Here is a 24524-nt window from a genome sequence, read left to right on the forward strand (position 1 = left end):
ATTTTATTTTTACTTATGTCTCTAACTTTGGGAGGGTGGGAGGAGGGAGGGAAGTTCAAGACAGAGTTTCTCTGTGTAGCCCTAGCTGTTTTGGAACTCATTCTGTAGACCATGCAGGCCTCGAACTCAGAGAGCTCTCTGCCTTTGCGTCCTGAGAGCTGTGATCAAAGGCATGTGCTGTGCTGCCATCTCCCAGATAAAATGTATCTCAATAATATAAAAGGCAAATTTTTGTCATAATATTAATAAATCTGTCAGTTTACTCAACACATACAAGAGAAGAGAAAGCCCAAAGGAGCAGGTGTCAGGTAGGTGTAATCTGACATAAAAGCCAGAGAGGGAGGCCAGGTGGCTTTTTTAGGTGCCACAGCAAACACTGCACCGACCTCCAGCCCAGGCCTCTTCCCACTGAGTTTGGACCTTGGTTTCTACAGAGACCCTTGGTCTTAGGGGTTTTTTTGGAGCAGAAGAAAAGAACTTGACATTTAGTTAAAAGGAGGCTGGAAACAGGTGAGAGCCAGAAACCTCTAAGGTTGCTAAGAAACCTCTAAGGACAGGGAGAGGATTGGCATTCACAGCTAGGCCTTCTAGAAGCTAGATTGGCAGGTTTGCCTGCAAACACCTCTCCCTCCCTTTTACAGACTCTTAGACGGCCAGGCTGGGTATGCTCTTGGGAGACCTCTAGTCCATCCACCCAAGTGCAGAGGTAGGGAAACTCAAGTCTCCAACACTCTAAGTGGCAAATGGCCTGGCAGTGTATCACCAGGGGGTGGCCAGGCATGGCTGAGGCAGTTTGGAGGTAGAGTTAATGGCTGAAGACAAGCTTACAAGAGTGAAGGAGCCAGGCGCAAAAAGGCCTTGAACTGAAGCCAAGAACTTGTTTCCTGTGAACAATGGGGAGCCTGGGAAGGTTTTTCCGCACTGATCACTGTCTGCATTTTCCAAAGGCCCTTGGACTGCAATAAGGCCTCTGGTAATATCCAGATACCTCAAGACCCTTCCTGTCAGTCCACCCCAACTGTCCCATGTCAGCTCCAGCAGCCATTTCTGGGTCAGCCACTCCTGTTGGGCCCTCCCCTTTCCTTTCTCTAGACTGTTTTTTTTCTTCTGTGCATGACTCTGCCTCTCTTACGGCTCCAGTCACTGCTTGCTGACAAACTGCCTGTAATCCTCAGTGTGAAGAGGTATTTCACTACATTGGATTCAGAGAGGTCATAGCAGAGTGGCTTGACCCAATCTCATGATGGCTGAGATTTCAGAGCCTCCATAAGCTGGCAGGGACACAAATGATTCTACGCTGGAACTGCGCCCCTTTGCCCCCGGCTTCTGCATTTGTACATCCAGTGTCAGGCCTCAATCTTCAACTGTTGATCGCATAACAGCCTCAATATTGGCCTTTCAACATGGTGGTTCATCGTGACCTTATCCTCAAAGTCCTGCAGCATTCTTATGGCTTCATCCTGTTGCTTACAAGGGGATTTCAAAAGCCAGCCTGGACCGACAGGGAGAATGTCAGAATCTGTAGCCATACTCTAAGAAGTCACCATCTACTGCACTATCAGGTCACAGGGTTAAGTGACCTGAGAGTGCCCCATCCTGATTCTGCTTCTACCAATTCACTTCCTATAGATCTGAATATTCTCAGGCCTGAATTTATGTTGTTCTGTTTAGATCCATGGGCTCAGACCAAGACTCGTCTGGCTAAAGCACACTCTTAAGTGTTGGGGCTAGACTTAGTTGCTAGAGTGAAGGCCTAGCATACATGATGTCTTCAGTTCAAGTCTCAGCACTACATAAATCCAGCATGATGATCCATATCTACAATCCCAGCTCAGGAGGCCAGCCTCCTAGGCTAGAGACCAACCCGGTCTCCCCAAAGCAAAAGGGGAGCTGGGTATGGTGGTACATGCCTTTAATCAGCACACTCTGGAAAAGGAAGCAGGTAGAACTCTTGAGTTTGAGGCCAATCTGATCTGCATAGTGAGCTTTAAGCTTGTCAGGGCTATAAGAACCCTGTATCAAAAACAAGACAAAACCCAACCCAGAAGATATTCCATTAAACAAAACCAAAGCAAAGGGTGAAGGTAGAAAAGCCACCTTGGGAGCTCAAATGTTTGCTGAGACAGGACCCCAGAAACACCATGGACACTTGAACTCCACCTACAAAACCTGCTTTCTACTCCTCACTCACTAGATGTCCCCAGAGTCCCCATGAACGTTAGTCCCCTCTCTTCCTATCAGCATCTGAAATGGAAGATGTCTCCCTTCTGGACAGGCCCCCACCACCCTCAGCCTTGGATACTAAGGTCTGCAGCTAGAGAGGACTAGCTCACCTTTTTTGTGCCTTACTCAGGAGGGGCAGGAGACTAGCTGCCACAGCCTAGAAAACAGGCTTAGAAGGGGGCAGCCGCGGGGTGGGGGTGGGGGGTGAGGGTCTGGTGAGGAAGATGCGTTTGGAGGCAGTGAGATGGGGGTATCTGAGGTGCCCTAACTGCCACTGTAAGTCAGTGACCACATTCCCTTGGTCAACTTTTAACCCCTCCACAGTAGAAAGCTCTTCCAGAAGCAGACACAATGCCAAGACTGAGATTGGGTGTAAGATGTTTATTAAGATGAACACCTGAGGAAGAAAGGCAGGGCTGGGCACGAAGAACTCAAAATGCAGGCGGTCTGACAAAATCCTGGCTGTTTGGGAGCAGGGACCAGAGTGGGGTCTGCCCCACAAACACTGAAACAACCTAGTTTAGACACTGGGGCAGGCCTACCAGGAGGAAGGGTGTGGCCTTAGGCAGACTGCCGTCAGGGGCTGACCTTGCTGGAAGTTATTCTCTGACCCTGTTTCCTAGGGCCTAGGAAACCCTTCCTTGAACGGACTTCTGTTTGGCACATACCCTGTCCTCCCTTTCCCAATGCTACCTCTTCATGATTTCTTCCCAGCCTGCTTCCAAGCAGAAGCAGAGAAGATGCCCTGAAAAGACCGACACCCAGTCCTAGCTTACTGGGAAAACGGGCTTTTCTTGAGCATTGGTATTCACTGGCCAAGGCAGAAGAAAGCATGGGGGAAAGGTACAGAGCCCCAAGGACAAGCAGAGTTAGAACCGTCTTAGAAGACTCATGGCCTGCTGCCCTCTGGTCCTGTGGTAGGTTAGGCCCTTGGCCAATGCTCTCGTGAAATGCATCGGACAACCCATTTGCGGGATACCTCAGAGCACTTCTGGCCAAGGCTGCTTGATGGGGACCCCCAGCTTCCTACTCTGGAAATGAAGCAACACAATTTACGGAGCACATCACATTAAATGCTGCTTACCTCAAGCATGGTTTCACCCTGAAAATACCATGCTGATCCTTACAAGACACACACGGGTACAGCTGCTCAGGAGACGGGCTCTTGTGGGCACAGCTACCAGTCTTGCTTCCCAATCCTCATTAAACAGTCGAACTGACCCTGATGGATCAGTCCTGCCTGCCTGCATACTTGTCTCGTCTGACCTAATGAGACGTAGCAAGCACAATGACTGGTTTCCTGCAGCTCTTGAAAACTATATGGCTATTTGGCTACAGAAGCCGGTACCCTTGCATTGTTGTGACACCAGCATCCACCCCAGGCCTCCCAGTTACGATGCCTGCCTAGACACTGTAAAGATGAGTTTGCCATCCTTAACGAAGGCAGGGATTCCTGAGACAGAGGATAACAGAAGCCTAGAGAGATATCCAGCTTTCCCTGCACCAGCCCATACTAGGCACTTGAAGCTGGCCAGGGTGAGAAGCACACACATGCAGAACCACAGGGCGAGGTCGGGGCAAATACACTTTATTCAGTCCTGGCATCAGACTGGCGAGTCCTGCTGTGGGTGCCAGCGCCCCAGAGGAGGGAATCCCCTCCCCTCAGCTAACGAGACTAGTTCTCCAAAAACCACAGACAGTGACATCTCTTCACTCACATGACGTTTTCCGTTTTTTTTTTTCATTGTCTTTTTTTTTGTTGTTTTCTTAAAAAAAAAAAAAAGAAAAAAAAAAAAAAAAAAGGAAGAAAACAGAAAGAGAAAGAGAAAAAGAGCGCAAGAAAGGCCCAGAGCCGGAGCACCAAGCTTAAAGGAGGCAGCTGGTGGCGTTGTCAGCGAAGGGAACGCGTGGGGCAGAGACCTGCAGAGACCCAGGGCAGGGGTCGAGGAGGACTCTGGGACCGTTTGTTCCTGAGATTTGTGTGTGTGTGAATGAGTATGTGTGAACCACCCAGAGGGTGAACACACGCCGGTGAGATACAGGTAGTGAGGGCAGAGGGAGGATGGGGAGGCTGGAGGGGCGGGGCTGGAGCGGGAGACCAGTGGAGCAGACTTGGCAACCTAATCTCAACACAGCTTCCTAACTACAGCATTACCACCCCATTTCTCACAGGGGCAGACCGAGGTGCAAAGCACCCGAGTCCACTAGCTCAGCCACCGTCCCCTGGCCTGGACTCTTCTCAAGCCAAGTTTGTTTAGACGTGGTCCTCATTCTTGCCACCCGTCTGCTGGTATGCCTGTCCTAAACCCTAGCAACAACGTGCTTCAGTTTCTCCTACTGAATACTGCAGCTGTAGTTGCTGAGACTGGATTTGAGTGATAGGAAGGGGTGATGGACTTAGGGAGGAGCCCAGGCAGAGAGGATGCCCTGAGCTGATAGGGCGCTTCCCGAGGAGGGGGATTGAGGGGACAGCAGGAACTCTGTCCCCAGACTGGTAGGTGTCTTGGTTCTGAGTTCTCTTGGACAATCCCATCTTGGTGGATTTCCAAAGACCGAATTCCAAATTCCCACTTGGGGAAATCAAGTTTCCGGAGACCAAGATGGGCTGTAAAGGCAGTCACGCGGTGGAGGGTGGTGGTGGGCGTGGGTGACCCCTTCATAGAAAAGGGGTTGACACTTGCAGAGTTTAGGGCTAGCTAGTTTCTATCTCTCCCTTTGAGTGCGCCTCCCATTAAGGCAGTGACGCCCCGTTGGGTTGAGAGTAAGCCACAGGCTCCGGGATCAAAGGATTTCTTAGATCATTCTATAATCGCCCCCTCCCTTTCGGAGTTGGCAACAGAGGCCTGCAGCTTAACTGGGACCTGCCCCCTCCAAGAAGCATCAAGCATGCGCAAGAAGGGAGGGGGAGGATGGTTCAAGCTGAGGGGTGGGGCCTTGAGATCCAGGGGGGGAAGGGATGGCGCCCTTCTCCCCAGAAGAGGAGGGGACTGGGAGGAACGCTGGACCGCCAGACTGCAGCGCCCCCTTAACTACCAAGGCAGGCCCAGGCGAGGGCGGAGGGATTGTGGAGCGAAGGGGCGTGTCGTCCGGCCACGAGGAGGGGAGTGTGCAAAGTGAGGGGAGGGGTTAAGGTATGTAGGAGGAACGGGAGGTGTATCCGAGGGGGGCTAGCTGCTGGTGGCTACGCGGGACAGGACTGGATGGGGAGGGGCTTAGATGTCAGGGAGAAAATGGGGGTTGGGCTGCCTTGGGGTGTGTCTGCGGGGGAGGGGTATGTCTGGATTTGTGGGGGGATGGGCACGACTAGGAGGGGGGAGGCTGCGCGGGAGATGGGGTGCCAGCCTCGGCCTCCGAGGGGCCCCAATACCTGATTCCTGTATGTAAACAGCTGGTTTGGGGGCGTGCGCGCCCCGCTGACGGTGGGCTCAGTAGGTGAAAACCAGGTCGGCGATACTAGACGGGCGCCAGTCCCCTGCGATCATCTCGGTAACCTCGGGGGTGCAGTAGTCCGGGAATTCGAAATGTGACGTGCCCGAAGGGGGCAGCAGGTCTGGGTCGCGGTCCAGGGCACTGCAGTCCAGACCGGCGGGGCCCGGGGGCATCCTGGACAGAAAACCCAGCGGCTCCTCCCCCGATGCCACATTCTCCTCTTCACCCTCCTCTGCTGTAGCCGCCTCCTCCTCATCCTCCTCCGGCTCTTCGTCCTCCGACAGGGTCGGAGAGGCGGCGCTGGCGGCCGCCCCCTCGCCGGATGGCCCCTGCGCGCGCTCCGCGGGTCCGCGAGCGGCGCGCCCCGCCGGGACCATCCTCCACAGCTCGCGCCCGGGGGTCTCCAGCAGGCGTACTTCCAGCAGCTCCTCCTCTTCGTCTTCGTCGTCGTCCTCCGGCGCCGCCGCGCCGCCCCCGAGAGGTCCTCCCGTCGCTCGGCGTCCCCCGCGGCCCGGCAGCTGTGGCCCGGGTTTCAGCCGATTGCCACCACCGCCGCCTCCGGGGGGGCGGGGCCGCGCCTTGGCGGGCGCCCCCTTGCTCTTCTTGCGAGGCCGGTACTTGTAGTCCGGGTAGTCCGCCATGTGCTTGAGGCGCAGCCGCTCCGCCTCCCGCACGAACGGGATCTTCTCCGAGTCCTGCAGCAGCTGCCAGCGGCGGCCCAGGCGCTTGGAGATCTCAGCATTGTGCATGTCGGGCCACTGGTCCATGATCTTTCGCCGTTCGTGCTGCGACCACACCATGAACGCGTTCATCGGTCGCTTGATGTGGCCGCTCGGGGTCTTGCACCAGCCTGGCTCGCGCGCCCCCTCGGCGGCCGGCCCGGGCCCCGGGGGCGGCGGCCCGCCGTCCCGCTTGGCCCGCGCGCCCCGCTGCTGCACCATCGTGCCGGGCCCGGGCCGCTAGACGCCGCCGGGGGCCGTCCGCATCCTCCGCGGCGGCGGTGGGGGAGGAGGCAGCGGCGACGGAGGGGCGGCCCCGCCCCGCGGCTCGGCCCGGCCCCCGCGAGCTGGGAGCGCGGCGCCCGGAGCTCGGGCCGTCTGTGCGGGGGGGAGGTCAGCGGCGCGGGCTCAAGAGGGTTCGGCGCGTCCCCGCCGCCCCGGGCCAGTAGAGCTCCTCCGCGCGCCGCGCATTGTTTTGCAGGGCCAAGGACTCGAGCCTCGTGGGCTCCCGCGGGCTCCGGTCGCGGCCTGGCTCTCCGCGGCCCCGCGCGCGCTTGCCCGCCCGCCGCCGCCTTCCAGTGTCTTTCTCCCCGCGCGGCCCCGGAGGCGCGCGCGCTCCCCTCCCCCTCGCCGTCTGCGGGCCGCTGCGGCGCGCGCGGGGCCGCCCCGTGTAAACACCGAGGTGCCCGCTCGGGCAGCGGCCGGGCCACGCCTCGCGCTCGGTGCGCGTCATCCGTTGCTGGGCAGAGAACTCAACATTTGCATCTCCCAATCGCTGGTTGCTTGGGCGGGCGGTCTCGCTCCTGGGATGGGGGCTGGGGGGACGGATGAGATCGGTTTCTTTTCTTAGGATCCGGGCTGTAGTGAAGTTGGGGGTGGGGTGGGGGAGGCGGCGGGACGTGGAGCGCTACCCATCTGTCCTCTAAGGTTTTCCTTTCTCCGCCTTGCACGTTTATTCAGTGACACCTGCCGCCAGGTAGGACTTCTTCCCGGTATCTTACTGGGACATAGATGGACTGCCTGCTACAGAGGAGCATTGGTAGAGGGACGGAGACTCGGAAAAGGTTTTTAAGGAGACAGACTCACCTCTCGTGGTTGGAGCCCCTCCCTACTACACACAGGGTCCAGCCACAGAAGGCTTAACAAATGCTTTTAGGACCAATAATGGTTTTTTTTTTAATTTTTGTTCTTTTTTTATCCTTTGGGGGGCTAAAGGAATCCCTAAGGGACTAGAACGACCGCTTTCCAAAGATAAGCCGCAGGACGCGCGCTGCCATTCTAGCTAGTCTGGCGGTCCTAGCGCACTCCCTAGAGCACCTAGGAGCAGGGCCACCGTGCGCCGGGAGCGGAGCCTCCTTGTACAGTTCTTGCACCCCGGGCGCGTCCTGGATCTCGCCCAGCGCGCGCAGCTAGTCCACTGGGGGCGGCTGGGCGCCTCGCCCCGCCCGGGGCGGAGTCTTCCTAGGGGCGTGACCGAGAGGACTGCGGGCCGCGCGTGGCGGGGAGGGGCCTCGCTCTCCGGGCTCACCACGTGTGAGCCAGTTGTAGCACCACCCGGCGCGTGCAGCACTAGGGGGAGGTCACCTTCATGGCGCCTGGGCTTGGCGATGGGAGGGGTTGTGAGGGCCTCGCCCCTCTATACCCTTCCTGGGAGGGGTCAGGTCAGTATCTGGAAAGTGACCTCCTCTGTAGTGGAGTGGGCATGGTTCGGTGTAGGCAACGAATAGTAGATCTCACTGAACTCTGGGTGTAGCAAGGATTGAATGCGAGGTGGAGTGAGCGCGGGCCGAGGTGCAGCTGCGGGGGTGTGGGATAGTGATCTGGGAGGCGGGCGGGCGGGCGGATGGATGGATGGAGCATCCCTCGTGGGAAGGGGCAACTCTAAAAGACTCCGACGCTGGAAGACTCTGCTCCTACCCTTCTCATTGGAAGCTGGAAATCACTGTATTTTAATCCCTCCAACTGAGGCCTGGGTGGTTCTTTGTTCGGTGGAGGCTGACTTCCTGCGTTCACTTCCCAGCCCCTCCTTTTGCTTATCTTCTAGTGCAGATAAAGCAGTTTCTCCTTGGCTCAGTGGCCTTGTGGATTAAGTGGGATAATGCTTAAAAACATGGCCTTGATGCCTAGTAAAAAGTACAAGTTGTCTGGAATTAGATTTTCCTAGGTCACTAGCAATGCACAGATACCAACTAAATGAGAAAAACATTTAGTGAGTTTGGGATGAGTTTCACGTTTTAAAAAAGGTATCAAGACAGTAAGCATAGAGTGTGTTCGCTGAAATATCGTAGGCAGATGCCTTAGCGCATTCCCTCATAATCCCAGCAACAGTCAGGCTGTGGCAGAAGGATTGCTTACCTTCGGTTTGAGGCTAGCCTTGGCTAGTATCCGAGACCTTTTCTTAAAACGTAGTACTTTTGCAGTTTACCAGAGGTAGCATTTAAAGTGTCGTAGGAGTCAGCGAAATAGCTTAGCAGTTATAGCCACTTGCCTGAGTTAAAATCCGGATCCCACAGATGGAAGTAGAGAACAGACCCTTACAAGTTGCCCTGTGACATATGCCTCTCTCCTTCTCCGTGTCTCTCTCCCCTACACAGACACAAAATAGGTATTACATTTTTAAAGTATCATAAAGATTGCTAGCAGAGCTTTCCTTTAATTGCTTCAAGCCTGTCTACAACTGTGGGTTTGTTTTTGTTTTGTTTTGTTTTTTTGACCCTGTAGCTGCAAATGCCATTAGGCCAGAGCCATTCCAAACCATGTTCTTGGTCAGATTAATTTGGGCCGGTTGCTTCACTGTTCTCAAAAGAACAAAAAAAACCGTATCAGCTATCCGATCATCCTTTCCTCGGTCCTTCCACACACGTGCTCATCCACTCAGTTACTAATATCATTCCATAGGTAGGCCCTTCAATGGATGCTGCATAGATCATCTGGCAGTCTGGTCCTCTGGGGGACGTGGGGGTGGGAGCTTCTGCTTCTCTATTACAGCTGTTAGCATGGGATTTCCATGGAGAGAAATGTCATCACTCATTTTTCCCCTCCTCTAGGGACATTTATGCAGTAGGTGAGCTGTTCTAAACTCCCCCTAAATGAGAGGACATTTAACTTGCAAGACATTGAAGCCAGGGCTACAGAAGTACAGAACGGAGTAACACAGAATTTATTTGACTTTATTTGTGTCGGGGGTAGGTCTGGCCACAGAAGCATGGGTGTGTGGAGATCCAAGAACAACTAATGGCAGTCACTTTTCTCCTATCCTGTGAGTCTTGGGGTCCTCACCTTTACAGCTGAGCCATCTCACTTGCTGGGGTCCCCTCTTAAGGAGCAATTGGAGGAACTGAAAGAAAGGACAGAAAATGAGAAGAGTGCCTGGAACACAAAGGATGCTAGGGCCTGGGTGTGGGTTTACATCTCAGGATATGAGGTACACAGAGGACCTTAGGAAAATACAGACATCAAACAAAATGGCAGGTGGAAAGACTGGAGTTGACGAAGGAGTTGGGGTGAGGCGCTGAAAGATTTGGATGGGGTGTGGACAAGGAATAGAATGAGTTTGTGTGAAGCTGCAGCACATGAGTGCCAGTCAGAGGACAACCTCTCCTAGAAAGTGGGGTCCAGAGATTAAACTTTGCTCATTATGTTTGGCAACAGCATGTTCACTGCTGAGCCGACTTACCAGCCCCCATCTTCCTTTTCTTTAGTCTCATTGACACCTGGGGCTGACAGCTTTAAATAGTCACTGTGTTTAAGTGGTATTTTCAAGTAGCAGTCATAAAACAAAATGACTACTACTACCAATAATAACAATATAAAAATGGCCAGAGAAAAATACAGGAAATATTTAAAAAAAAAAAAAAAAAGCCAGCAGTGATGGCTCAAGCCTTTAATCCCAGCAGGTCAGAGGTAGAGGCAGGCAGATCTCTGAGTTGGAGGCCAGGCCAGGGAGAGCTACTCAGAGAAACCCTGTCTCTGGGGAACAAAACAAAACAAAACAAGGTAGGGAAACTATCTTGGATTGAACTTTGTATATGTAATTCTCAGTCAAATACTACATCCAAGAACAAGGAGTGGGACAAAGGGGCTGGAGAGGTGGCTCAGCAATTAAGAGTATTTGATGCTCTTCCAAAACACCCACATCTGATTGACTCACAAAGATCTCTATTGAGTTTCAGGCCAGTCAGGGTTATGTATTGAGATCCTATCTTTAAAAAATGAAATAGAACTAAGAGCCAGCTCAGGCTGTGGCTCTGGAGCTCTGGAGCTTGTCTAATGTACAAATCACAGCCCTGGGGTCCATCCCCCAGCACCTCAGAAATCAACAAAACCTGGAAAAAAAAATCTTAATAAGTACATGAAAGCCAGTTTCAGTGTTAAGTATTCAAATGGGGTAAAATGACATTTTACTAAACAGTAGAAATAGAATTTTACTAAATTATACATTGTGTAGTTTATTTGCTTTTTTAGTCTTTTAAATTTTTAAGCTGGGGCCAGCAAGACAGGCCAGTGAGTAAAGGCACTTGCCATCAAGTCTGATGGCCTGAGTTCAATTCGTGGACCCTCATAGTGGAAGGAGAGAGAACCAACTCCTGCAAGTTGTTCTGTGACCCTCCTCTAGACAGGCACAGTGCCATGTACCTTCTTTCCTCCCCCAAATAAATAAATGTAATTTTAAAAACTTTTAAAAAAAATTAAGTATACTGCTTCAAATGGCCATATCTCACTGAGAAACATCAGTGTTCAAAATCAGAACCTTCAGTTTCATAGCAGACGTGTTAACTGTTTACACTGAATCTGCTGTGTAAATGCAGACTCTTATAATAACAGAGGGAGACATGTCTGCACAGGAATCAAATGCGTGCAAGGAGGAATTTTCCTCAAAACTAATGCATGTATCTACCTCTGGCTTCTGGTGTGCTGGGGTTGACTGTGTGTCTGGAGTGCTTTGAATGAATTTGTTTGTAAAATGTACTATTAGGAGGTGTGGCTCTGTTGGAGGAAGGGTGTCACTGTGGGTTTGGGCTTTGAGACCCTCCTCCTAACCATGTGGGAGCCAGTTTTCTGTCTGCCTTTGATCAAGATGTAGAACTCTCAGCTCCTCCATCGATATACCTGCCTGGATGGTGCCATGCTTCCTGCCATAATCATAATGAACTGAACTCTAAACCTGTAAGCCAGCTCCAATTAAATGTTGTCCGTTATAAGAGTTGCCATGGTTGGTCTGGAGAGATGGCTTAGTGGTTAAGAGCATTGACTGCTCTTCCAGAGGTCCTGAGTTCAATTTCCAGCAAACACATGGTAGCTCACAACCATCTGTAATGGGATCTGATGCCCTCTTCTGGTGTGTCTGAAGAGAATAATAATGTACTCATACAAATAAAATAAATAAATAAATATATCTTTAAGAGTTGCCATGGCCATAGTGTCTCTTCATAGCAGTTGGAAAACATATCTAAGACACACTGTGATACTTTTGTCCAAGTATCATATACACATGCAATTAATTTCTTTAAAATTCAGATATTAAGTCATAGTAATGCATGCCTTTAATCCGAGTACTCAGAAACTGATGACTGGTGGATCTCTGTGAGTTTAAAGCCAGGCTGGCCTATGTAGTGAGTTCCAGGACAGCCAGGGCTACATAATAGACTATCTTCAAACAAACCAAACAACCTTCAGACTATAATAGTATATGTGTGTCACAAGGATTTATCATGTGTATGCATGCATATGTGGAGGCCAGAGACCCATACCAGATGTTGTCCTCTGTACCTTACTTTTAGAGATGGTCTCTAAAAGGTTGAGAACTGCCGGGCAGTGGTGGCGCATGCCTTTAATCCCAGCACTTGGGAGGCAGAAGCAGGCAGATTTCTGAGTTCGAGGCCAGCCTGGTCTACAGAGTGAGTTCCAGGACAGCCAGGGCTACACACACACACACACACACACACACAAACACACACAGGTTGAGAACTGCTTTAGAATATCAAAACATTTATGTGGCTTGATTCAAAATTAGAATGATTTACTGGGCCTGGTGGTTCATGCCTGTAATCATAGCACCTGGGAAGCTGAAGCAGCAGGTTGGCAATAGGTTTGAGTCTAGGCTCAGCCTGAGCCAAAGTGAGAACCTGACTCAAAAGATAACAAGACTAAATGAACAAGCAAAGAAAAAGTGAAATTAAAGGTTTTAAAAAAATCTAATTTACTGATCTGGGTAGCAGGATTCAAGTGGAAACTTAAGGGTTCCTTGGAAAGTCAGTTGTGTTGGAAAGTGTTTTGCGGGGACAACTTGTGAAGGAGTGTTTTCCTGAAGTGTACACAGGGTGAAAGACTAAGACTCGCGAAGAAACGTTTACCTGAAGCAGACACAGGAGAATGGATGTTCTGCTAGAGCCAACACATGAAATGTGATGAAGGATTCTTTGCTAACAACATGCTTGTATTGGTCTCCATTATGCAGTTGAGCTGAGAGAGGCACACTAAGAAACTTCTGGTGGTGTGCTGCAGTTTCTTGTTGATCGGCACAGTGAGGTCTGCTGAGTCAGGCAAGTGCTGAGGCAAGACACATGCTGGAACAGGCCCAGGAGCTTACTCTGATTCTGTTGCCTGTCTGTGGATCCTGTGGCCCTGATTGGGCTGCCTTGTCTGGCCTCAGTGGGAGAGGATGTATCTAGTCCTGCAGTGACTTGAGGTGTCAAGGTGTGCTGGTACCCAGGGGGGCCCTTCCCCTTCTCAGAGGAGAAGGGGACAGGGTTGGGGAGGGGCTGTGGGGAAAGGGGCATTGTAATCAGAATCTGAAGTGAATAAATACATAAGTTAAGGGGGAAAATTATCCCTTAGTTTTAATATGTTTGGGTTTCAGGAGTTAGGCTGGATTCAATATAAGTCATGTTAATTAGGCCAACATTTCATGAGCTCGATATCAAAACGGCCAGTATTGGGCCCACAAGGTGGTTGAGGGGGTAAAGGCACTTGTAGTGAAAGCTGACCTACAAGGAGAGCCTTGATCTCCCCCCCTTCACCTCTCAAGAACCGGGAGTAGTCTTTCACCGTCATACACAGCTTGCAATTTGTATTTAAAATATCAGGGAAGAGGGACCAGGTAATGTTGACCTGTAACTTAGCACACAAGAGGCAGAACTAAGAGGATCAGGGCGAATTCATGGCCACCGTGAGCTGCATAGAGAGATCCTGTCTCAAAATGCCAAAAGATGAAGAATTTCTTGATCGTTTGCAGAAGAACTGATCACTGCTTGAAACTGCTTTAGTCGAGATCAGCGTGTATTGTTTGATCTTCTAATACAAGATGAGACCGAAAAGCTTTCTGGCACAACTGGCAGAGAGGCCTTTCTCCAGTTCCTTCTATTTTGAATTCCTTTAAAGAAAAAAAAAATCAATCTGGTTCCAGAGAAGCCATAAGGATGTCAGTGACATTGTTCATTGGTGGCGTCCCTGGGCAGAAGGCCGAGCACTCAGTCGTGGGAGCCTGCCGATTGGTGAGCTGCGCTATGGGGCTTGTTGCCCATTGGTTGAGTCTCTGGAGCGTGGGGCCCGCGCCGCCGTTCCCTTGGCAACCAAGGCCTGGAAGAGTAACTCGGGCGGGTGCTGCCCCCAGCTCCCTGCGCTGGGGGCAGGGCGGCCTGCAAGAGAGTACCGGCCGGGCCCAGGGGCTGAAAGGACAAGCAAGGCCACCTGGAGTCGGGGGAGGGATGGATGTGTGTGTGTGGACGAACCATCGTCAAAGAAAGAAAACTGACCTGTAATTCGACCTCCTCGGTTGGCATCATTTTGAAACCAGAGCCTGGCAGAAGAGGATCCTGAAGATGAAGGCAGCAAGGCCTGGTGGGAGGCCGGCACCTGCCCTTGTGCACTCCTAGCGCCAGGGTTATGACAGCCTTGGAGAAATACACACATTCTATGACGTGGAACAATGAGGCATGGATGTGAGCAGTTTGAAAAGCCAGTGCTCTGTGGCTCCTTTTATTTCTCAGGCTCAGAACTCTCTCCTGGGAAGTTGAGGGACGTGCTACTCACCTAGGCACTCCACATCTCTTAGAACCCATCAACGACGCTGAGACCGCTGAGAGTCTTGCTGTAAACCAGAGGAAGTAATTTAGTTTAGCTCACAGTTTTGGTTCATCACAGTGGGCAGGGCAGCATAGACAAAGCAGACTGCCCAGCTGTGGCCAGAGGCAGAGAGACTACCTATGATAGTTTTTACTTTTTATTTGAGACAGCCTCACACTTAGTCCAGGCTAGCCTCAAACTTCTGGCAGTCCTCCTGCTTCAGCCTTCAAACCAAACCGTTGGGATTACAAACATGCTGAGATTACAGTTTCCTATATCCAGGTTCCTAAATCTCCCTTGAATGTGGATGTACGTGTGCAGTCACGTATAAGCTGTAGTATAACACTGGGTTTTGTTCCTAGATCTCAGGTTTGTTTTTGAAACTGTCACACTCACTGGCCTACTGCTTACCTGCTTACCAAATTGGTTAAGTATTTATTCCTGGCTGGCTCTGAGCCTCAGACATCTGGCTCCCCCTCCCCAATGCTGGGCACCATACTTGGCTATTTTATATTTTACATGCACCCTGCTGGTTGGATTTGGGTCTTCATGCTTGAATGGCAAGCACTTTAATGACACTAAACTCTCTTAATCTTGCTGCTCTCTGTTCACCTCCTTCTTCCAGATTCAAGGCGTTGTTTCCCACTAGGTAGACTGTATTCAGCTTCTAGTTGGGATCTTTCTCTCTTTCCTTTCTTTCTTTCTTTCTTCCTTTTTTTTTTTTTTTTTTTTTTCTCTTTACTGGATACTTAAAACTCATCCCTGGGCTTGGAGTTGTAGCTCAGAGGTGGAGGGCCTGCTTAAATCTTTATGTTCAAGCCTCAATACTCTAAATAAAAATATCCCAAACAAGACAGTACCCTATATTACATTACTTCCCTGCTTAAAAATTCTTCTGTGACTCATCATTTTTAGACTTAAATTTGTTCATGCTCCCTCTTTCCTTTCTACTCCCTCTCCTTCTCCCTCTCCATGTGGTCTTGCTTTGTCCCTCAGGCTTGCTTGAAACTTGCCATCCTCCCATTTTAGCCTCTAGGGTGCTGGAATGACAGGCATGAGCCACCTTGAAATTGGTTCTGTTGCCCAGGCTGGGCTTGATCTCATTATGTATAAAAAAAAATTTGCAGTTCTCCTGCCTCAGCCTCCCAAGTGCAAGTGCTAGGATTCCAGGTGTGCATCACCTGGGACATCACACCTGGGAACCCACCTGGTGGGAATAAAGATATTCTAAAGAGATACTTGTGACCTTCCTTTGGCTAGGAGGTTATCCACACAATGAAATCCAAGAAACCTGAGCTTCCTCAGGAGTCTCATGCTGGGAAAAGGAAAAGCTTGACCAGTCAGTCATGCCAGCCAGATGGGAGCTTGTCTTCGGGACAGAGATCTCAGTCCTGACAACTTGCCAGACCATCTTGTGAGACCTGCTGGAGCACAGTGACACTACAGTGTGGCCAGGACTGCTCGGTTATGTGTGCCTCTATTTAATCTCCAAACTTGTTAGGACTCCAAGGATGGACCTGACCTACAGAGAGAGGTCTTCTTCCCAAAGTGGCCACATTGAATAAATCTCTTTTTCTCTGCTTTTTCACTTGTTAAACTGCCCTACAATGGATGATTGGTGGACCCTGGCTTGTCTGGGCTGCCGGGGCCCAGACTCTGACCCTCACATGTGACAAAGATGGATTCACACGACATCTTAGCAGTGGTATTGGCAGTGGGTGCTTCATCCCATCAGCCTGTCTTTCCTTGAGTGTTAGCTCAGACTTGAGTCCTCAGACTTCAGTGGCCTCCTGTCTCTTGAGAACTGGTAGCAGTCCTGGTAACCCAGCTCTGTGGTGATCTAGATGTCACTGTTACCACCCAGTTCAGGGTCCATCCATTTTTAATATCTACGGCGGCATGGACACAACCCTGGGCCAGTGCACTGGGTTTCACAAAAGTTTCTAGAACCTTCCCACTCTTTATTTTAATTGCTCTCTGATTTGCCTAGGTCAGCAGCATTCTTGCTCTCAACTCACCTCCCCACCTTCTTGTCCTTTCCAAGTCATGTAAGGGTTTTGCTTTGAACACAGGGTCTCACTATGTAGTCTGGCTGTCCTGGAACTCACTATGTGTAGACCAGGATGGCCTCTGCTTCCCCAAGTGCTGGGATTAAAGATATGGGACACTACCCACAGCCTACTTCAGGTATTTTCTGTGGGAAGTTACCTCTGATCCCAGTCTGAAACAGCTTTCCTTGATCAACAGGAACTTCACCCCCTGCATGTATGTGTGACTAAATTACTGCTGAGTTGTAGATGCTTCCAAAAGACCGTTGATTTACAAATGTTGGAGTGGACAGAACAGAGGCCTGACTAGAAGTCCAGAGACAAAAAGCATTGTCCTTAGATATGGCCTACTAGCCCCATCATCGTCTAGCCTTGTCTCTAGCCACATATGCAACCTTCAGCTGACCTGAATCCAGTCTGTACCTTGGGTATACTGTGCTGGGCAGGCGCTGTCTCCAGCTGCCTCCCCAGCCCTGTGTGCTCTCTCCTCCAACGTTGTCTACTATTGGGTTTCTCTTCCCAAGCCCTTGCCTTCCTTAGTCAAGACCTTGCCTCTTCTAGGAAAGACATTTGTTTGCTTTAGATAGTTCTAGACAGGTGGCTTTGTTTTGATTGCCACATGAAGTATCTTAAGATCCTGGATGAGACCGTTCGAGCTGCCTGCTGGCTTGGTTACCTGCACCCATCTCCACCGGAACCCTATCTGGCAGATGGCGCCTCTACAGAGCCCGTTTGCAGCAGGGACAGGCTCTGGAAAGATTCACTGGTCACAAAGCCTCCCTGAGGAATTGCAGCTCCGGGGCTGCGCTCTGACAGAGAGAGGAAGCTGGGGGGAGGTTTGGTGTGTTCCAGCCGGAGCCTGGACCGCCTGCTGGAGGCCCTGGCGTGCATTCCGAGGGGGATGGGCAGGGAAGCTGTTTCTTCCTCGGGGTTCCAGGGGTGGGGGAGGGGCGTCGAGAGACGACTCCTTCAAACACCAGCTCCTAGGCACACAGCCTGCTGGGAGGAAGGGGGTGGGGAGCATGCTGAAAGCCCGCTTTCTCTAGGAGGCCACTAGCCTTGTCAGAGGGAGGGAGAATACCGGAGAAGAGGAAGAAGGGGAGGGAGTTACTCTGGAGGGGTGAATCTGATGGCTTTCCGACCTAGGGAGGAGAGGCGTTGAGCTGGTTAAGAAAGCAAGTTCCCAAGGATCTCTCCCAGGACCCTGCTTCAGATCAGTTCTGCAAAATCCTGGTCGCTAAGTCTTGAGACTCCTAGGCTGGGAACCGTCTCCTTTTGGCATCAGATCTTCAGAACACCTAAATGGTGGAAGTCCTCCAAGCCCCAAGCAGCAGTAGGGGACCGGATATGGGCCCAGAGACCTAGTCTATTTTGCCCGCATGCCAACCTCAGCCTCACGTATTTCCAGTTGTATTCTGCGTGCACACACAGACACATCTGTCCCCAATAATCTCAGCACACCCGGGAGGTCTAAGCAGGACCGAGAGTTCCAGGCCTGGCATGATGGGTCTTCATTCCCAGCGCTCGGATCTTTGAGTTCAGGGCAGCCAGGACTACACAGAAACTCTGGCTCAGATAAACAGAACACCAAAGACCGCCCCACCCCAACCTGAAAGTACATAAAACAGCAAGCTGAGCAAAAGCTATGTGCTGGGTTTAGCTAACTGCAGAAGGCCTGGCTACCGTGTCCTGCAGGTTAGAGAAATAGCAAGCAGGGAAGGGTTTTGAACTCCGGGTCTGCAACTTCATCTAACACTTTAGAAAAAAAGTACACAGTAATACGAAAGATAAATATTTATTCAGAACAAATCTTAACAATTGATTTTACATTCCAAGCCACAAGGAAATAGCAAACAGCAAAGAGAAGACAACTGAAGAAAAGCAGTTTACCGCCTTTCACTTTAACTTGGTAACACTTAATTGACCCAGGTCCTGTATTGGCCTGTTTTCCCCAAGAACATTTTCTAGTTTACAGCTCACTCATGATTCTGGGCTAAAACCACCTTTCTCTTGAGGGTCAGAGGTTAAAGGTTAAAGCGGATGAGCTTCTCTAGGGTCCCTAGTGGCTGAGGCAGAGGTGCAAATGTAAACGTCTGGTAAGTTTCTTTACTGAGGGGAACCGATTCTCACTGGTGACAGTGACAGAGGAAGGGGACGGCCCTGGAACATTTAAGATGCACTCCAAGGGCGGAAGCAGGCAGCCTAGAGTGTACTGCTCCTAGTCTCTTCCTTCCCTAGCTCCCAAGCAGTAAGTCAAGCTTTCTCTGCTCTTTCAGGATGATTTCTCAGCACTGCTGGGATCATCACCGTGGAGAGCAGACTCCCTTGGCCCACCAGTGTCGAGGAGATTGTTGTGTTGTGAAGTGTGAGAGGTAGTGGGATGAGCACCGGGCTTGGGGTCAGGGGACTCTACTATGGGCTATCTGAGGCACCACGCTGTGTACTTTCTCCCAGTCATTTAACTTCTCTGGGTTCACTTTATCTGCTGGAAAAGCAAAGGGAGACAAAGGCAGGAGTTGGGAGTCACTTCAAGTCTGCAGCTAGCCTGTTCAATGAATGCAGCCAGTTCCAAGCCGGCCAAGGGGAGACGCAGTGAGAGACCCTTGCAATCCTCCTCCCAAACCCAACAAAAAACACCTCTTGGGTCTTTTCCAGCAGGTAAGCCTAGGCTCCATGATCTTGTAGAAATATGGCTTCTCAGCCACCACACGGAGCGGTCACTATGTAGGTATATATATATATATATATATATATTTTTGCCACGAGAGGCCCTTGGCCACCATTCAGAGCTTATTCAGAATACACACTTCTAGCAACACTGTTTTCACAAAGTCTGATACCACATAGAAGCAGCAAATGAAAAGGGCCCAGCAGAGAGCTGCACAAGGTAGACAACTCCTGACAGAAGCCAGTCATCAATCAACGTTTTGATTCAATAAACACTTGATAGAGGGTCTATCCCGCGTTGGGCCCTGTACCCTGGGCGGAGGCATGGAGATGAGCAAGGCGGCCCAAAGGGCAAAAATCTAAGGAGCCGATGTATGAGGGAGGTAGTAAAACGTAAGCGGCGGAAGGGGAGGTGTCGACGAAAGTATCAAAAACAAATACAAAACTGGAAAGAAAGAAAGAAAGAAAGAAAAAAAAGACAGGCGACGTATCTGTACACTATGGTTCCGAATAGTCCTTACTAGTAAAATTCACCATTTCAAACAGGCCAAAAAGGAGCACACGCGGTTTTAAAAAGGCATAGAGAACACGTCTCTGGTAGGTTTTAGAAATATTTCCATCCAAAACGATAAAAAAAATGGTCTAAAGAAAAAAGTTTTGGCACTTAATAAGAGGGGTAAGCTGGCTGTGTATTCACCCTGGCAGGCAGACGCGCGTTCAGTGCCCCGCCACGCTGGCGAGCTGAGCTGCCACGGAATTGTGAACTGCTTTGGGACACTGGGCAAAAGCGTGTCCTCTTTTGCCACAGAGGTTGCACACGATGACCTTCCGGCAGTAAGGGCTCAGGTGCCCCTCTTCCCCGCACCTGAAACACCTGTCCTGCGTGCAGGTGCCGCTCATGTGGGTCCGGGAACCACACTTGAAGCACGTCTTGGGCTGCCCCTTGTACCAGCTGTAACCCCTCTCCGCTCCCAAGAAGAAGGCCCCGGGCAGGTGTCTCACTCCACCCTCTCCCTGGCGCAGCTCGATCTCACACTTGTACTCCCCGGTCCAGATCCCAAACCTGTCGGTCACTTTCACGGGCACGGCTAGCACGTCGCAGTGGCGCTTGAGCCAGGTCACGATGTCCTCCACGTCCACGGTCTCGTTACGGAAGAGGATGAAGAGGGTCTTCAAGCTGGATCTGCTCCGCCCCAGAACCACAAAGTTCTCCCAGCAGTCCTCCAGCTCTCGCTTCTCCTCGTAGACGCGGAGAAACAGGGCTAGCTTTTCTGCGGAACGGAAGCTCACGTCGAACTCGCGGCTGCCGGGGATCTGAATGACCGCGTAGATGTCGTCAGGGTCCATGCCGATGGAGCGCAGGATGAGCGCACCCACCACGAAGTCCCGGGTCGGACAGGCACTCTCGTCTCCCTGGAAACAGATGCGCACGAGGAAGCGGCCCTTACCCGGGCCGGCAGCCGGTGGCTCGTCCTGTAGCGGTCGCTCCGTTGCATCTTCGGTCGCGCCGGGCCTGGCGGGGGTCGCCATGGCCGCCGTCACCTCGGCCTTCTTCCTTCGACTCGGGTCTCCCGCGCCGCTCCCGCCCTTCTTCCTGTAAGCGTCTGCCGCCTCACCCGTAGGGTCCCTGCGGCGGCCCTTTGGGTCCCCGCGAGCCGCAGGTGGGAAATCGCCGGGGTTCGAGGCGGCCAGGCCCCCGGGGCTGCCGAGCCCGCCACTCACACCGCTGCCTGCTTCGTCGCGCCGCCGCGGCTCGCGGAAGTCGCCCTTCTTCTCCGCCAGGTTCTTAACCACCTGGGCCCAGCCCATCTTCTCGCGGACGCCCTCGGATTCCTCGGCGCCTGCCACGGGGCACGCGGGGAGCGGGAGCTGCGGCTGGCTCCGCTGTGGCTCCTCCTCCGCTCCGCCGCCGGTGGCCATGTTACCTCTTTCCCAGCATCCTCCACTCGCTCCCGCGGTCCGAGTTGCCCACGGCGCGCTCCCGCTCGGGATGAGGGCCGCGGGCTGCGTGGGCGACTCCCCGCCCCCGCTCTGAAATCCGACGCTCTGGCTTCCGCTCTCTTGGAAGTCTCGTGTGCCGGAGTTCGTGCCGGCCGGAGACAGCCCGTCTTGGCCCCGGCTCGCCTCCCCTCTGCGGATGGTGGCGCCCGCCCTACCGCTCTCGAGGTTTTGGCATTTCTCAAGCAGGCTTCAACTGCATTCCAGGAGCAGTGCTTCCAGCGCACACTGCGAGGACTTCACACCAATCACGCTCATCTTTTGAGTGTCCTTTCTGTGAAAAAGCAAAAGGAATGCCCCCCCCCCCTCCCAAGCACATCATATTTCCCCCCACCAATTTTAGGTTATGAACACTTTGAAGTGTACATGATAGGCATTCTCTCTCTCTCACTGGCAAAGATATAGGCCAGATTAAAAGTAAGTAAGGCAGGTTTATTTGCAGGTAGTTCTCGGGTGGGTTCACCGATCTCACAGGTGGAGGTCAGTGAAGTCACACATTTGGGCTAAAGCAAGGGGGTTTCATAGAGTTTAGGGGAGAAATGATGAAGCGCCAACTAGGAGCTGGGACAGTGTCCATACATGGTCAAAAACTAAGTCCTTGGACTGGGTGGGTTGCTGGAAACGGGGAGATGAGTGATAACGTTTTCTTCAAGGGAGAGAGTGTCTTTGGCGGTGGGGTTGGAAAGAGGGCAGACTAGGTTTTCCAGCTTGAGCAGGAGATGAGCAGGGGTTCCAGCCTACCTTCCCAATCTCTTTGCGTAAAGGGGCAACGATTCAGATCTGGCTACTTCCTGCTGAAAAGGGACAGCCTTGTGTGGGAGTCCAGAGTGGGTGAGATCCTGCTCATTGGGAGGTATGAGTGTAGGAGCATTTGGTTGTCTGTTACTTGGGAGATTCTATGAATCTATGCCTGGAGGAAGAGGAGAAAGCATGGTGCTAGCTGAAAAAAAAGTATTTGCCCTATGAACAGGGTTAGCCATGTAAGGAGTGAAGACTGCCAAGTCCAGCATAGCCTCAGAAAGGACAGTGTGACAGGGTTTATGCCTCTGGAGCAGAATTAGCAGGGTGTGGGCCTCCACAAGTGTTGACAGCTGCTGTAGGTGTAAGGCTTCTTTGTATAATAATGTACATATTTTCATGTTTTTCCTTAGGGGACTGCTTCTGCTAAAACTCCTTGATATTTAGAAACAGTATGATTCCTAGAAGGGAGAGTGTGTCCGGTGTTCCTCAGCAAAAATGGTAAATGCTGAGACCTTCAGGACAACCCTTTAAAGCTGTGGGAAAGAACATGAGTTCAAGAATACATAAACAGGATTTCTCAACTATGCAAACTATAAGGATGCAATATGAATTGTATGAGGGCCTTCATGGACCTGAAAGAACAGAGCCAACTCCCCTAATGAGTCAGTAATGGGAAATGAATAGTAGAGGTACCAGGAAGTAAGAGTGGTGATCTCAGGGCAAGATCCCACCCAGCTAAGCTTTGTGTTTACAAAGGCAGGTTGATCTCTGAGCTCAAGGTCTGTCTACAGAGCAAGTTCCAGGACAGCCAAACTTAGGCAATGAAGGAATTGGAAAACAAAAGCTAACTTTCTCACATAAAATAACCTCTATGGGGCTGGAGAGATGTTTCAGCGGTTGAGTACTGACTGCTCTTCCAGAGGTCCTGAGTTCAATTCCTACCAACCACATGGTGTCTCACAACCATCTGTAATCGGATTCCATGCCTTCTTCTGGTGTGTCTGAAGACAGTGACAGTGTGCTTACATACATAAATATATAAATCTTAAAAAAAAAAAGTAGCCTCTATGTCTAGATTTGGCGACCACAGTACTGTACTCAGTGAACTGCATAGGACTTGCTATGTTAAAAAAATGTACTTGCCGGGCTGGTGAGATGGCTCAGCGGTTAAGAGCACTGACTGTTCTTTCGGAGGTCATGGGTTCAAGTCCTAGCAACCACATGGTGGCTTACAACCATCCGCAATGAGATCTGATGCCCTCTTATGGGTGTCTGAAGACAGCTACGCTGTGCTTACATATAATAACATATAATAAATAAAAAACCTTTAAAAAATGTACTTGCTGTCTGGTTCATTTGTCTTGAATGTGTTCTATATTCCTAAGAGTCATAAAATACTGATTTGTGGGATAATCAAAAGGGAACCTGTGGAAAATGACTGAATTGATATGTAAATAAAGTACTGGGCTTCAGTCTGTAAGGGAGAGCTGCCTAGAGAGAGCTTCCTACAGAGCTGTTACAACTCTTTGGAAATTTTTTCTGACTCAAGTCAGAAAACCCAAGAGCTGTCTTGAGCAGGGTGCTATCTCCAGCAGACTACAGAGCTATCAGATTGCAATCCATCATTGACATCGAGTTGTTTCTTCACTCCTCCCAAAACCCCTTCCTCTGGACCCCCCTCTCCAAGCTGAGGCTGGTCCTTGGCAGAACACTGTTAGAAAGGAGGTGTGTCCTGGTTGTATTGGCGGAGTTCTTTAGACAAGTTTGTGGAGTGACTAGATCTGGGTCTCCACCAGGCAGACTCAATGATGTAATCATTAGTAGCATCTTTTTCCCTAAGAACATGCAGGTGTCACCCTTATTAGTCACCAGGATGTTAAGGGCCCTCTAGTTTTGTAGGGCCATTGAAACATAAAAGAATCTTATTAAGTTTTCAGAAAAAGGTAAGTGTTAGACGTGTTAGCGCTATTGCTGTAATCTGTATTGAAACCCATATTGTAGAAAAGGCAGTAGCCTTATATTTTTCTGTCATAATAGAGGCTTGGGAAACAAAATCTGATTAATATTAGAGCTTTGAACTTTGAAGTTTTAATGCAACAGTTACACAGCAAGGGGAAGAATCTGAAACATTTTAATATATCTTTACTTGTTTTCCTTTAAGCTTTTATATCTTTTAAGTTTATAATTTTTATTTATCAACCTTAAAACATCTTTTTAGACACTGTCGTGGTTTGAATATGCTTGGTTCAGGGAGTAGCACTATTTGGAGTTGTGGTCTTGTTGGAGCAGGTGTGCCACTGTGGCATGGGCTTAAGACCCTCATCCTAGCTGCCTGGGAGCCAATATTCTGCCAGCAGCCTTCAGATGAAGATGTAGAACTCTCAGCTCCTTCTGCACCATGCCTCCTGGATGCTCCTATATTCCTGCCTTGATGATAATGGACTGAATCTCTAAACCTGTAAGCCAGCCCCAATTAAATGTTTTTTTAAGAGTTGCTTTGGTCATGGTGTTTGTTCACAGCAGCAAAACTCTAACTAAGACAGACTAACAGCTTTTTTTTTTTTTCTTAGATCCTTAGAATTTAAGCTTTTATATCCTCACATCCCATATAAATTTCTTCTCTTTATTCAGGTAT

At 50.8% G+C, this 24524-nt stretch overlaps 2 protein-coding genes and 1 long non-coding RNA gene across 4 annotated transcripts; all 3 read right to left on the minus strand.

Moving 5' to 3' along the window:
- Positions 1-3795: 3795 nt before the first annotated feature.
- Sox12 (SRY-box transcription factor 12) lies at positions 3796-7029 on the minus strand. Its single transcript, XM_034495940.2, has one exon. It carries the CDS (start codon positions 6591-6593, stop codon positions 5649-5651), a length of 945 nt encoding a protein of 314 aa, XP_034351831.1. The 5' UTR covers positions 6594-7029; the 3' UTR covers positions 3796-5648.
- Positions 7030-8354: 1325 nt separating this feature from the next.
- On the minus strand, positions 8355-14297 carry LOC143441469 (uncharacterized). 2 transcript variants are annotated; one of them, XR_013108908.1, is made up of 4 exons: positions 14126-14297; positions 9651-9708; positions 8860-8957; positions 8355-8494 (listed from the first exon to the last, which is right to left on the minus strand). It is a non-coding gene; the product is annotated as an uncharacterized LOC143441469 (long non-coding RNA). The 2 variants fall into 2 exon arrangements; XR_013108907.1 differs by lacking the exon at positions 8355-8494 and having other exon boundaries at positions 8627-8957.
- A 3965-nt stretch (positions 14298-18262) lies between these two features.
- On the minus strand, positions 18263-21262 carry Zcchc3 (zinc finger CCHC-type containing 3). Its single transcript, XM_034496515.2, has one exon. The coding sequence runs from the start codon at positions 21068-21070 to the stop codon at positions 19868-19870; it is 1203 nt and encodes a 400-aa protein (XP_034352406.1). The 5' UTR covers positions 21071-21262; the 3' UTR covers positions 18263-19867.
- Positions 21263-24524: the final 3262 nt, after the last annotated feature.

This window comes from Arvicanthis niloticus, chromosome 2, assembly GCF_011762505.2.
Source record: "Arvicanthis niloticus isolate mArvNil1 chromosome 2, mArvNil1.pat.X, whole genome shotgun sequence".
NCBI classification, from domain to species: domain Eukaryota; kingdom Metazoa; phylum Chordata; class Mammalia; order Rodentia; family Muridae; genus Arvicanthis; species Arvicanthis niloticus.

What these genes read in the sequence shown, in the direction of transcription:
- Sox12 (XM_034495940.2), bottom strand. Translation starts at nt 6,593, where the DNA reads ATGGTGCAGCAGCGGGGCGCGCGGGCCAAGCGGGACGGCGGGCCGCCG.
- Zcchc3 (XM_034496515.2), bottom strand. Translation starts at nt 21,070, where the DNA reads ATGGCCACCGGCGGCGGAGCGGAGGAGGAGCCACAGCGGAGCCAGCCG.